Source organism: Anser brachyrhynchus (assembly GCF_964034855.1).
Source record: "Anser brachyrhynchus genome assembly, chromosome: 5".
NCBI classification, from domain to species: Eukaryota; Metazoa; Chordata; class Aves; order Anseriformes; family Anatidae; genus Anser; species Anser brachyrhynchus.
The window spans coordinates 26,562,758-26,578,246 of record NC_137699.1 but is presented as its reverse complement, the minus strand read 5'-3'; the positions used below and the strand labels follow the sequence as shown (position 1 = coordinate 26,578,246).

The window sequence follows — 15,489 nt, the reverse complement described above, 5'->3', positions numbered from 1 at the left end:
CTGCTGCCATCTTTGAAGATTTTGTCACATTTTGTGTAGCCAATAAAATAAAATAAAAAATACACACCACAAAACTAACTTTGCAGTTGAAATACCTGAGTGATTCAGTCATCAAAAGTGCACGTCACTATCAGCCATTCCCTGTAACATCATTTATATCAGATTTCCTACAACTATATTATTTCCATGCCTCAAAATAATCAAAATAAAGATAATGAGAGTTGAATACCACATTATTTAGACAAGACTACTTTTAAGAGATCCACAAAACCTTACTAAAAAAGCAAGTAAGAAGATTAAGGAAACTTAAATTTAATCTACAGCAACTCACAACTCCTACAGAAAAGGCTTGGGGTCTGCAAGTTGGTTAGTTCATCTCGTAAGTCTATGCATTTTAAAATTCTCACTCCTGATTAATCCTAACATACGTAAATAGCACATATAAAATAAAGGAAAAAATGCAAAGTTTTAAACGAAGACTTGGAACACGTTATTAATACAGTCAATACTCACTTCCTACCAGTAGTGACTAATCAGGAAACCAAATTTTATTAATTAACCCTTCTTAGTGTAATTAATTAGTACTTCTTCCTATCACAGTCAACATTTAACATGGTCAACATGTATGCGGCAAAAAATCTTTTGTCTTATGAATGTTCTTTACAAAATGTTTACCTGATATTAAACACACACACACACACAAACATGGCATACATGATCAGACAGAGGTCTCCCAAATTCTAAACTCTACCTTTCATAGTTTTGGCTACCGGGGAACTAGAAAATTATTGATTTTGACCTTTTGGAAACTGCCAAATAAATGGATATGCATTATAGAAGGAGGATATACTAGTAGTATGGAACATAATACTGACTTTTTTGCAAATGTTTTACCTTTTGTTTTGTTCTAAGATCAAAATGTTAACTGACGGTACACTTAGAAAGTATCAACATTTCTACACATCAAACAGTTTCTGAATTCTACAAATTACTGACATTAAGTATCTTTAACATCCACCAGGTGTATATGCATTCTGTGAATTTTCTAGATACAGAAGTTATGCCACAGTACAGACAATGAACTTCAAAGGGAGTCTTGGGAGATGGCAGTCACTTGGCCTTAAGCATTTTAGTGGATCACCTGAGGCATTTTTGTATATATTCTAAGCATGATGGTCCTTGTACTTCCTTTTGCATATGATACTGCTGATGCCATTTGAAAGCATGTTAAATCTTCAGTGGTTTAAATTAGATCTGCAGCTGCTGCTAAACAGCTGGTTCAAGTCTCTGAGTTGAAGTTCTATTGTTACCAGTAATTTGTGAAGGATTTTATATAAGCTGATTCTCTTGCAGTTCTTCTGCATTTCATGACTATTGACGAGAATTCACATTGTTACATTTGTATCAAGGGATGCTGGTATTCTGGTATTGGAGAAGCTGGTTGAGTGCTGAAGAGGCTGAAACACTCAAGACTGACAGAGATCGTTGTGCGCTAAAAACAGCCCAGGCTTGTGCTGGCTACTCGTCTTACTGAGCAACCAGCACTTGCTTAGTTGGATAAAACCCAGTAGAAGGAAGAAACCCGATATTACTACTGAATCTTTCACTTTATGCTGCTGTTGTTTCTGCCATTGCTTCTGTTGACTGAAGCTGCCACTCCTCACATAGGCATGATATACCAAGAGAGCAAACAGGAGGAAAGCCTGAGAGGACCTGACCTCTACAAGCCCCAGTTCACATCTGAACCAAATCTGTTAAGACAGAGTTGAACACAGGTGTGCAATTGCTGACAAACACCAGTGTGTATGCATCGTACTGCAGGTGAAACTACCAAAAATAGATCTAGGGGGAAAAAAAAAAATCAGTGTGCCTGTCAGCTTTTGCAATTCCCATGCATATCCCAATTTTGAACTACTTTAGAGACTGTTTGGGAACATGCAATATTTGTCATTTGTACTTTATAACACTTTTGAAAACAGGTTTTCCTAAAACTACACTTGGTACCCAAGCAAATTAAGAATTTACTATGGAAAAGTCTCCTGTAATTAGACCAATGAGTATTCTTTTAAAGTAACGTCTGTTACACGGTTTTAAGCCTTCCAACACCAAAACCACTATACTCTAGGTTATCAGGTATAAATCTTTGGTGGTTCAAACTTTTTTTTTTTTTTTTTTTGTGGGGCGGGAAGGGAGAAGGGGAGAAATCAGCTTTGTATCATACTGTCAGAGTGCAAGAAAAGCAAAGCAAAAAAAAAAATTCCTATCAAAGCTTTTGTAACTCATGAAGATGTGTAAAAGTCATCAGAAAGATGAACTTCTTTTTACCAAGCAAATCTGTTGAGGCTTTTTTACTACCACATCATAGTAAACATTGGTCTTGTTAGATGATTAGAAAAGAGTGTTAAAGCTGTCAGCCACACAACATTAATACAGCTAGTTAATGGAAGAACCAGAGAACCATAAAAGTACTGTTTTTTCTGGACTTTTAAAACTTCCTTAAAATTCAAAAATTTCATTGCACATTTGAAGACTTTTCACAGTAGTTACATACAGCTCTGTTTAATGGAAAAAGATTACAGAAAGTGCAATGGCATTCTTTTCTCCTGACAACAACAACAAAAAAAAACGATGATTTATGTACAGATTCCACTGCATTCTAATCATAAGACAATTTGTGCTGTGTTAGAAAAAAGAACATTATGCAGCCACCCCTTTAATGAACTCACAATAGGATCTGTAGGCTAGTTATTAAACTGACTTATATAGACGGAAATCTTTTGTGATATAGGTTTAAGTTTTCCCAATAACAAGAATTGGAGGGACTCACTTGTACTATAAATTCTAATCTGCTTTAAAAAAATCTGCACATTTCTCCCCCTCCCCCCCCCAAAAAAAAAAAAAACTTTTTAAAGCGTGTAAAATATTAAACATTTCAAAACAGTATAGCTTTCACAAATTTTAACACTCATTCCTAAAGTTCTTTGCTTTCGCAAATCTATTCCTTTAAACAAACATTTTAAAATAGTGGTACACAGTTACCTCCTCATAGTTACATCTTGTCTGCCCTAATCATTCGGTAGAAACACTGCTGCCAGAGTCCAAATACTGCTACCACATTCTGCTTCTATAGTTCCCACTTAATTTACTGTTAATGCAACACAATTTACTCGGAATCAAACTACAAATAGTATACATAACAACATTTCTTTACCTTTGGTCAGAACCTGGCACAGTTGGCAGTGTAAGCAGTGTAATTGCACACTTACTTGCCAGTAATAAACAATTAATATACCCCTCATTCCATAAAGAACAATGAAGAGTAAACCTTCACATCTATTTTTTTTGTCCCTTGAAAGAAATAATTTCCAAGAATACCGTAACTAATCCAAAAATTCATTTCTTGATTTAGCTGTTATCAGTTTTCTAGAAACCAATTATTACTTTATCTTCTTAGAAAAAAATTACTACTTCATAAGACTGGAGAATAACACTATAAAGAGTATAAAATTCCAACATGTATGAAGGGCAGGTATGGTCCCCTATCTTTCCTGCAGATATCTCTGAATGCAATTAACACCTTGATTATAGACAACGATGTGCATAATTTCTCACTCTTTCTTCACACTAACAGTAACTATGGCAAAAGAATTGGGAAAAAAAAAAAAGAAGTATGCTGTTTTGCTAGCGTAATCTGAGGTCTACAGGGATTAAGGTTACTTAAAACAGGTATCTACACACAGATATTCAAGTTTCTGATGTATTTCATCTTACATCATGCGTTCCTATTTGCCTGGATTTTCTAAGACAGTTGATCATTTGTTATGTGTACAGGAACATGTACTCTCCAAAAATATTCTAACAGGCATAAGGAATTGTCTGGCGACTTCTTAATCACATTAAAAACATAATGTTCAAATTAAATTTCTACGCTGAGCAAATAAACCAAAATGTTCATTGAGGCTTACACTAATGCCTCCTATTTTCTTTCTGTATCTTCTAAAGTGTGTTTATGCTTGCAATTGTTTTCCTAAATAGAGATGATTTTACAATCCATAGAGGTCTATACTTACTAGGCATCTGCACTGCTATTAAGTGTCCTTTGGAAAAATACACATTTCATGAATGAAGTCAAGAAATACACAACTATAAAGCAGCATCCTGTCACCAAATTCAATGTATTCTAAATAACTGTGTGCCAAATCTATTTTCCCCTCTTCCCTGCCTAAAATTCAGTTTTAATTTTTGGAATCTGTATCTAATGCACCCGGCAGTATTTGGCGACGTGGTCACAGAACTGTCATGGGAACTGAGAAAGAAGCAGTATTAACAGCTGGGTTTCAATACGAATCATACCCAGTCACCATGGCAGAGGATTAGAAAAAAGGCACAGAGATCACTTTCTATATTCTATAAAACCATGGGAACATCACTAGTTTATTACTGAAGATACTAATTGCTCCTTCAGATACCAAGAAACAGAGTTTGCGCAGAAGTCAATCCCTACAGCAGCCACCAGTGGGACTAGGGGGAAGATGGGAAATATATGCTTGGAGTATTCATTTAGGATTATTGCATAGTCACAAGTCCTATCCAAAATGCTTTAACATGTTGATTCTCTGAGGTGAGATTTAAGAGTTTTCCTTTTGATGTTATTTCAGCAGACTTCCGCAAATTCGATGTTATTTCAGCATACATGCATTATCAATAATATGTGACAAGGGGGACACTGACAAGGGGTTAGATCTAAGACAACTACATTCAATCTTAAAATTATTTGCAACAACCACCTGTAGGTAGTATATTCTAAAACATGCACTTCTTTTTTAAACAGCAATTTTTAAATTTAAGCTGTAGAAGGGAACAGTAGTAAAGCATGATGCTAATTTCACGTAATGCAATGCTACTTCGTTCTTTAGCTGGTATAGACTGGGCCAATATGAACAGGCAAAACTGCAACTGTTTCATTAAGTGTAACATCTCACAGCACTGAAGACTGGAAAATGAGAAAGAATATGTTCATAACTTTAATGCACATAGTTAATAGAGAAGAAAATTACTGTTGACATGAGAAAAACTTCAGTTGGCAGAAAAGGAATAGGAGAAGCATGTGTGTTTGATGTGGCTTTAGATTTTAGAAGATCATCATATATAATACTACATGCAACGTTATACCATGCATCTCTGAATGATATTGGTTTACCTCCTTACAGGGAAAAATACATTTACAGTCTATTGTATAGATTTCATGCCAAACAAGAATGGTATCAGGGAAACCGACCGAACACACGTGCCTTCTCTAACCTGTAACACTAACACCTTCAGGAGTCTTAAACTCATCTACCTGTCATTGATAGAGGTGAAATCCAATTTCTCTCCAACTAATCTTGATGCAACTCCTCATTGTCCCCTTGTTACATCTTCAGAAACTGTATTGACCTTTTCTCCTTTCTGCCCTCCTTTATATTCTTCCAATAAGCTATCAGCTTGCAATTTCATTTTTTCCAGAATATTTATTAAAGCTTTTTTTCTCCTCCTCCTGACACCAGCATAATCTTATAATTGTTTCTGAAACTAGAACACAAAAATAACTATGTAGCAACATGGTGGGTATCTTTTCACTGCCTTCTTATATTCACTTTTTGTCTTTCTCTGTTATTTTAATTGGAAGATTTGGGGGCACAAACATTTTATTTTTTTGGCATGTGTACCAAAAGCTCAGAACAAATCACAAGATCTCTACTCAGAAAACAAGCAAGATCCAAGTACATCAAGACAAATGATGTCAAATTCTATGTATTTATAATGCAGTTGTGACTACATCATTTATCCATCTTTTCCTGGGCAGGAACTACAAAATTCCAGTCATTAAATAAATTTCAAACAACTTTCATCATACGAAATGTATCAAACTACTTAAGAAATGTGTTTCAATTTATATCTAAACGTGGTGCATTTTCCCCAAAGAACTGTTCCTTGCCTGGAGCCTGAAATATCTGCTTGAATGAGACAATTTCACCCCAGAAGAGAGATTAATTGTTACAAATGAATCAAATAGCTCTAACACAGATATAGTCACTACTCCTGCATGTCCAGAGCTAAAACCAGACACACTATACAGGCTGAAGCATGATTGTCATGTTTATACTGTGGTAGAGCTTTTGTTTCAAATCCTGCCTTAAAAAGGGTTGAAAGATTGCAGGTCCTGTCTTTGTATTTCATCAAAAACAAATCACTCACGGTGTACTACAGCATATGATGCACAATGTCAGCACTGGCAAAATCTGTCATATTATCAACCTCAATCACAAAATATTACCCAGATCTTTCACAAGGAAATACTCCCAAGCAAGGAATAACTATAAGGTAATAGTTTTGCATATAGTGCCAAACTGGGCGAACTTACTCATCTAGCTGAGAACACATGCAGTGAGTAGAAATGGCAATTCAATAGGTAAAAATAATCAGAGCAACACTATTTACAAAGAAGAATGCTACAAGAAACTTAACTCTGGATAAATTAATAAAATTAGGTGTGATTTCTATGGTAGAAACTGGAAGACAAGAAAGGCAAGAACAGTGACTTGTTTATTAACACGATAGCTATTTATAAAGTTTAAGAAAAAAAGAAATGTAATTGAATAACTTATTTAAAATAAGTGGAAGAAACATAGAACAGAAATTTAATTTTGTTGTTTTTCTTAGAGTATACACTTACAGTTGTTAAAAGTTGTGGCAATATGATGAGAAGGGAAAGATTTAATACACAGAGATAAACACACAGATACATAAACATTTAATTCAAAAAGTCACTGAAGCTCCTAATACATATCTATTCTTAGAAGTAACTCAAATTTTATATAAAATTATTCTTTCTTCCATTTCACTCTTTTTCCTAGAAGGAAGTGACTAACGGACAACTAATGCATCATGAAATGCAGTACACTTCAGTGACACCAGACAAATGTCCTGATTAATTTGAAGACAATACCATGGAATACATTCAGCTGTTCAAGCAGCAGAACCTGTGCCAGCTCCCTCAAAGGAGCTTCGGGAAAATTCCATTAATTTGATCTTAAAGTGTTCTTAGCCTTTGTGACTTACATTATATATTAGATTCTATATCACTTGTATATAAATGTAATAATGCGCAACTCACCAAGAACAATTCCCGTATTTCCCCAGTAATTAACTACTAATAGAAACTTCGTACTTTACTGAATCGAGTTCATATTGTAAAATTGAGATCACTTCCCATCTCATCTACATCTGGACAACAGAGAACCTCATTTTCAAGAAATATAGACAGGAAAATGTATCCACATATAAAATTAGATAAACCATCCAATTATCTTGAGTCTGAACAGGAATTTAACATCCAAATGATCAAAAATCCCTGCGCACGGCAGGGGGGTTGAAACTAGATGATCTTTAAGGTCCCTTCCAACCCAAGACATTCCTTGATTCTGATTCTGTAATTAAGGAAAAAAAAAACTGAAAAGAAATCTGTAAACTCATTATGCATATGGTCTAGATCTTGAAAAAAAAAAAAAAAAAAGAAAATCCATGTATTCTATTCCAGATCTTCATAAAACCAGTATTCTGCTAATTATTGCAGATAACTACATGTCTATGACAGAAAACAATGTCCCATTCCTGTCTGTAAATGTTTAGATGATTAGACGCATTTATCAAAGTGTTTAAAATTAGGTCATTGACATAAACTGTTAAAGGAATAAGAGTCCAAAAAGAATCAAGTGTAAAGGCCTTTGTCACCAACTAACCAATGTCATCACCATAATTCAGACCCTAAGCTAGGAAGTAACTTTGGCAGGCTTCATTACATTTAAAGTGTTCCTATACTTCCTGTACTTTGGGTGTGGGTGACCTCCACTCATGCTCTCTGTCAGCGGGTGACTATGCAGGTATTCCTGATGGAGGAACACGAAAGCCGTATGTTCCAAGGCATCACCTCGTATTTGATTAATTTCACAGCAGCAGGAATGACAAAGAACTTGAGAACAATTTCCACAGAGGAAGAGACTGCCAATTTGTCACAGTAGTTAAGTCTCAGTAGCTAGGAAAGGCTTGAATGAGAATGCTCTACACTCATTTGTCCACTTTGCCAAAGGTAGCAAAGTTCTCTCTATAGCCTTCGACATGTTACCTCAAAACAGCACGAATTAACATACCTGTTGTCACTAATGCTGTAGATACGTTACTATCATAAATTTTTCATGTATTCGTACCTTAGGAAGAATAACAAATAAACAACTCATGGAAAGTCACATAAAGAACAAATGTTACCAGGGCAGGCAACTAAGAGATATCAGTATTGCATACTATGCATATGAATCAAGGGCTTTGCTTCTCCCTTCTATCCATGCCACACAAGCATGCGCACATACACTGAATACCCGGAGTCAAATCTGGATGAAAGCCACCAACTATAAACTAGAGGAATAATTCCAAGCATCATTAAAGAAACAAACATCAAAAAAAAAAGCTTTCGTAACAAAGACACAGCAGCAAGGTAGCAGTATAAGGAAAAAGTGTGTGTTTCTATATTTCCTTCATCCTGAACTTACAGGTCAGGGAAAAAAAAAAAAAAAAGGGAATTACAATTTATTGGCAGTTATCTTCCTTTAAATAGTATCACTGTACATTAAAGGCTTTACACAGTAACTGGGACTGAATGCGTACTGAATACATACTACTACAACAATGACAACAGTGGAAGTGTTCTCATCCTCTCCTCTGGAACTTGTTCTCAAGTTTTTTGTCATCCCCATTGCTGCCAAATTAATCAAATCTGAGGAATGCTTTGGAGCAGAAAGTGATAATGAAAAGATTGCCATCAAAATTTAAAAATACGTCCACAAGTTTGTTGCTCCCTAGAAATAAATACAGGTATCATTTTAAGAGTTAATTCTTCTGCTCTTTCAAAAAAAAAATACCATAGGATATTTTTTTGAACAAGAGCAGTTTAATCTCCTTTTATACCTTACCAATAAAGAGTTATCTCTGACAGCAATGTGGTCTTTATAACATCCTAAAGCACTTCTCCCTACAGATGCAAAACTATGAAAAGGGAGACCAACAGTTTCAAAAGATTCAGCTACACAAGCCTGAAAAGCATTCACTAACAATTCAAATGCCCCAAAATATTCTTCTCTGGGAATGATCCTGATCAGTCAGGAATTTCCCTGTTAGAGTTCTAAAGAGCTACTGTACTTCATGTTTGTATATACAAATACAGTGTTTAGGCAGCAATAAAACCTGTAAGTAACAAGTGCTGAAAGCTTACATCACTGTAGCATTTGGTACCTGTACTAAGAAAGGAAGAATTTATTATTGTGAAATGATTGATCTTTTCTCCATGAAGGTGTAGCTCAGAAGGAGACAACGGTAACCGATAGGACTGTTCACAGGAAAGAAGCTGGGGCTCCCAAGAAAGAAAACGAGACACCTTTTTTTTTTCCTGTAAAAGATTTCCTAACACCTAGTAAAAGAAACATTTCTGCATAGTCTCGCTTGCCGCTTCTCCTTTTTGTCCCCATCTCTGTTTATCTGTTGGGTAGAAGTGCAATAGAGTTCTACAAGCATGAGAAAGGGTCACAGCAGCATAAATTGCTGCATAAATTGCCATCTCACGTAGCACATATAGGCTACCTATAAACAGGCAAAGTGCCTCACTTCATCATTGAGGAAGACTGTTCAGTTAAGGCAACATCTTAGGAAGTGAAAAGATGAAGGATATTCATTTAAAGCTCCAGCCTCAGATAAAAGCACCACCTCCTAAAGGTGGAGTAATCTACTATATAATACAGATACTTTTGTAAGAAGTGGAGTCAGAGGGAAGGATGTTGGAAAGGATTCTTCATTGTGGTTATCCATCTCCCCCTACCACGAAATTCTCACAGGCTTAAAAGTGCTCATGACACTTCATCACACCTGAACAATTTATATCAGCTGCAGCAACCTTCACCACTCTCCAATCTTTTATTCTCAGAAATAAATTTTCCCAGCCTCACAGAAATCAGGCTTGCCGTCTTCTACTTTGGGCCCTTAACACATCTTATTTTAGAGACTTTATCCTTTTAAAGTTATTTCAACTCTAAGGGAGACCTTCTGGAACATTATTTGTGATGAATGTGAAGATAGTATGGAAAGAGAGAGGGAATACATACATTTTTCATGCTAGTTACAAAACAAAACACTCTTAGTCATGCAGGGTAAAAATAATGGGTGAGACAAAATGACACATGAAAAGGGCATTATCCTCTTTCCAAAAATTAATGTAGGAACACTGCGTAAAAGTCCAAATTGGTTGTCATACTCGATTTGTGTAAAGCCTTAGGAAAGAATGGTGTGAGGGCTCTTTATAGAAAATTACACCGAGTGAAAGCTATTTCACTAATTAACACCCCTTCCCAAATAAATCCTTAGGTCCTTTTAAAATAAGCCTCTTTTAAGCAGAGAAAAGACCCCAGAATATTTGCAGAGCCCCCACATCGACATCTGTTGGTATTCCCTATACACAAATGTGCTTCTGTGTGCATGTTTATTGGAAGAGGTCATCAAGGGCTTGCTTGGTTTATTCATCATTTTCAGGCTCTCCTATTTGCAAAGCTTCTGTTAATGTCAGTGAAATCTAACCTAGACAGAAGTTTCAGAGGTCAGATATTTGGCATGCTACATTTAGAAACCCAAGTACAAAGTTGACAGGGATGCTTCAAACACAGGGGGTTACAGCGGAAATAGGTCTCCATATACCAAACTGGCTATTGAGCAGATTCAAGGAAGAATACACTGAGAATTCCTGATGCTATTAAAGCTCATATTCTTGCTTTTTTTTTTCCACTGACTAAATCGATTCCCCCATTTGGCAAAGCCCAGCACAGAAATAACACTTTATTTTTAATACAACAGAAAAGGAATAAGACGCAAGACACAAAATCATGTACTACATAGCCTATAAAAAGCAGATACTTACAGTTCGTAGGAACTGTATTTCATCTTCCCCTCCTTCACCCCCTTCAGCCATGGCTCTTGAGGAGTCAGCTCTGCTAAGACTCTGTTCGCCTCCACCGGCAGCTCACTGCGCTCAGTACAGCTCCTCTTCTCCTATCAGTATTAGCATATAGCTAATCCACAGCCATATAGGGAGCTCAGCAAACTCCACTGCACTGCAGACTGTCAGTCAACCCCCTCACTGCCAGAACCAACTGCGCTGCTTTTACAGCTCAGAGCAAGCAATCCTTTTCCTTTTCGCTCTTTACTCTCTACCCTACAGGCACAAAAAAAAAAAAAAAAAAAAAAAAGCACACCACCACCCTACTGTTAAGGTATTGCAGGATGCATTATATGCATCACTAGGTTGTGGAGATTTGCTTTATTTTATTTCATTTTTATTTCGCAGACACTGTTTGGTCACAACAGCAATAATGCTGAAGTGTTAATGAAAGCAGAGCTTGCACTTCCATTTTCACAGATCAGGGTAACCAATTTTGCACTGAAATGTATCAAATTTGGCAACTGTGAAGCCACTGATTTGTGCAGTAGAAGGATGTAAATCATCATAGGACAAGCTGATCACAGGACAAGCTGATTTTGACAGCAGATGTTTCCAGCTTGCTTGCAATAACTACCATTTTTTTGCTTCCCTGCATAAGCAGCTGCAAATATGATTTCTAAAACAACTTAATGATCTGAACCTACTATGTGTAGTTATTTGTGCTATCCTTTTAAATGGCATTTAAACAAATACCCTAAGGACCAGAAGGATTTTGTTTGTAGCATTTCAAAACTGCACCTGAATATACATAGAAGATAGCATAAATTTAGTTCAATACCTATAAAGCACTCATGCTAAAACAAAATTTAGAATAACTTTAAATTCAAGATAAACAATGAAGAAATTTGTTATTAATGAAAACGGCTAGTTATTTAGTTCAACATCAGCAAATGAGCAAGCGAAAAAAACGTATATATCACCTCTGGTAGAGAATTTGCTGGGATGAAAGGAGGAAAAGAGAAAGAAGGCAAGGAAAGAGGAGACAAGAGTATTAATGAGGCTTTAGCCAAGTAATTTAGTACACGATCTTGCATTTCATGACAAGGTTGCAAACACACCCTACCCACACACTGCATCCTTGAGAAGCCTTACCCAAAATCTGAGCCGTCCATTTACATGGCTACATGCTTTTGCAAAGATTACTGTACATACACAATCTTTTTTCTGAGTAAAAGCATGTTTCTGCTTTACAAGTAAGAAACTGAGGCATGAAGGTAAGCAAAAAACAACTTTCTTGGGACCACAAGGACAAAAGTAGCAAAGTGAAAAATGAAACTATATGTACTATGTCCACTAGTAAATATGTTTATATACAACTGTCCTTCAGCCATGGGACCCAGAACACACTGCCTTCCTCCCCTCCCTCCCCATCACCCCCCCGAATTCTGATTTTTCCCTTATTAAACATTAACAGAAGCCAAACCATGAGATACCCAAAAATTTCTCTTCTTCAAGGGCAAAATGCTTTGAGAAGTGTTTTACTCTCACTACCTCAAGAAACTCTGTCAAAAATACGACAATCCCATTACTCAGCAACAGAAGGAACTCCAAAGCTTCTACACAACACAGTGAGTCAGGCTACCTAGAGCCCTGCCAACCCATCTAATCCTCCACCCCCACCCCATAATTTTTTCCTGTGGTGAGCACAAAAAAAATACTGCTTTGTCCATGACAGAAGCAATGTGGCAGAAAAATGTTTTTACAGGATATATAAGTGCCAGAGAATTGATTTGGTTGGTGTTCTGATTTTTGTTCTTTTAAATTCCAGCCATCTTTGAAAGATTGTTTTCTCCCCTTTCCTTGTAAATACAAAGAGCAAAACTCAATAGATCCTCCTTAGGTTTACTAAAAGAATATATTTAAACCAGCAGAATTCAGTCAGATGAGGCAGAGGGACCTAACTATGTAAACACATGGGTAAGCACGTATCATTTAGAATGGATTTGATACACATATTGCATAGCAAAATCTACACATACAGGGATAGCTCCTGTGTTAGGTCTTACAAGAGACACCCTGTCAGACATACTACTTTTCTTTGGAAGATTATAAACAAGAAATACTCAAAATCCTGAGAAAACAAGTGCAGGTCAGAAGACTCATTACAAGATTTCACAAAACGTAGAAGTGTTCTTTCACAAATAGAAATCAATGTAATGCGGTACATCTGCTGGTCATGTTTTATTCCTGTTAACAGAGTAAGATTTTCAGATAGTAAATTCTGAACATGCAGAGCTGAGATCGATCTACCTGAATCACAAGGAAAGGAGAAAAAACATATGTAACTTTTCAAGTGTTTTTCTTTATTTCAGTAATCCATTCAAAATGGTTCCTATGAAAGTTTGATACAAAGACAAAGCATATGAAAAAAATGACTGCTGATAATAGCTCTAGCACTGTAACATGTAGACAGCATGTGAGACATCTGAAACCCTGACTTGTCAAAATTCATCTGTAGGGTTTTCTTTTTTGAAATCCCTTTTTTTCTTCATTTGATACTTAGTTTTACAAAGTTACCTGAGAGCTGTTTTGGGAAACAATTTCTTGCTTCAGAAACCAAAACATTTTAGTAAAATTTCTTCATTTTAAAATTGTCAAGTGATCTACAAAAACATTTCACAGCACTTCCGTTCTTACAACTTTGTTCTGTTTGGTTCAATGCCTATAATTTGAATGAGAAAACTATTCACCTACTACAGCATAATGAAATGTATATCTTCAAGACATAACTGCTTTTTTCCAGAACCTCCCCAATCCTCTGACAATGAGACTTGTCCAGTTATTATATTATTTATATTATCTGCCCTGCACTTAATCAGAAGTCTCATTTACAGGAAGTATAAGGCCTTTCACTTCAAATTTCTTAACACCAACTTGTCTTGAATAATCTTTCTTTACAAAAAAAAAAAAAAAAAGATTTACTGAAGCCATGACTGAATGACTGAAAGAAAATTACTTCAGACCACTGCAGTAAATCAGTCCAAAAGGATCACACATCACACACAGCATGTACATATATAGTGACTCTGCGTTATTGGAGATGACTGTGAGGTGAAGTATTCCACCAAGAAAGCCACAAAGGTCAAACAATCTCAACTGGAACCATTATGTATTTTATGATATCCTATTCACATTGACCAATTTTAAACCTTTATTTCAGGTACTTTTGCTGCTGAACACATTCTGGACAGTCTGCTGTACTTTAAAGCTATCAAAAAAAGCCTCTTCTACGAAGTTTAAAAGAACTATAACAATTTAAGGAAAATTTGCTATTTTCAGCACAAACACACTGCCTGCTTATTTTTCAACACATTGAAGGGATTCTGGCTGACTCTTCACATGAGTTCCTGATTCTAGGTAAGCTTTTGGCAAGCTTCACTGCTGCCACCAAACAATAGTTCAGAATTTTTACAGTGGCAGTACCCTGGCAATAAAAGTTTATAAAAGGAACCAAAGAACCATCTAGCTATATAACAAAGGAATATCTGAATCTAAATCACTTTTTGCAGTGTATATTTTACCTTCTAGATTGAGTTACACTATCAGAGACCGGCCAAAAATCTATTTTACAACAATTTCAAAAGTGGGGTCAACACCAGTTACCTAAGCCTGTTGGGTAAGCAGTCACAACGTTATCTTCCACTGGCAGTAACAGACCTAAGCACTAAAACCTAGGTGCTGCTAAAAAGGGGTTTCTGCACCAACTTCTAGTTTCAGCTGTACCTGTTCTATTTGCTGCTCAGAATCAACAGCCACTGGTAACTAGACATAAGAGTGTTTTAGCTTGACGTTGGACACTGACAACAGTATTTAAAGATTAAATTTAAAAAAAAAAAAAAGATAAGAACACTGCTTGAAGACAGGACATTGCAATAATATGCTTTCCTTCCACAACTTATATTAAAATATCAGAAATATTTTAAAAATCATGATGAATTATTTTTCATTTTCAGTCGATGTTTTTAGTGTCTAAAGTGAGCAGACAATCCCACATAATCTCCCCAGGGTCCTCAAAAACCACATCTCTGCATCCTTTCTGCCTCACTTAAGTACAAAAACATGTATAAAAAGCCATTAAGAGGAAACACGTTATTTCCTTTACAAATAACAAAACAAAACAAAACTCACAAAAATATTCAAATTTGCTATGCTGACCATTTTTATCCCATTCATGAAGGGATTCAACTACTTGTCCAGTTCACAAATACCAGGCACTTAGTACAAGTTAACATCCCATCTACAGTAGAAAAAGCTGCTTCTGAGAATTTGCACGTACATTCCAGTTGCTTTTTGTTTGTAAGTGTACTCTAGAGGAACTAAATTACAATTTCCAGTGAAAAACATAGGATCTTAACTAGTCAAGATGAGGAATACATTCATCAGAAGATTCTTAGAATAATTTAAAGGGAGGACAG

General features: G+C 35.9%; 1 protein-coding gene across 1 annotated transcript in view; it reads right to left on the bottom strand.

Moving 5' to 3' along the window:
- The window catches only part of RYR3 (ryanodine receptor 3), a 243,221-nt gene that overhangs the window by 216,039 nt on the left and 11,693 nt on the right, over positions 1 to 15,489 (bottom strand). The window contains exon 3 of the mRNA XM_080595279.1: positions 10,994 to 11,124. Coding sequence (XP_080451405.1) covers positions 10,994 to 11,044 — 51 coding nt within the window. The 5' untranslated portion in view covers positions 11,045 to 11,124. The remainder of the gene's footprint in view (positions 1 to 10,993; positions 11,125 to 15,489) is intronic.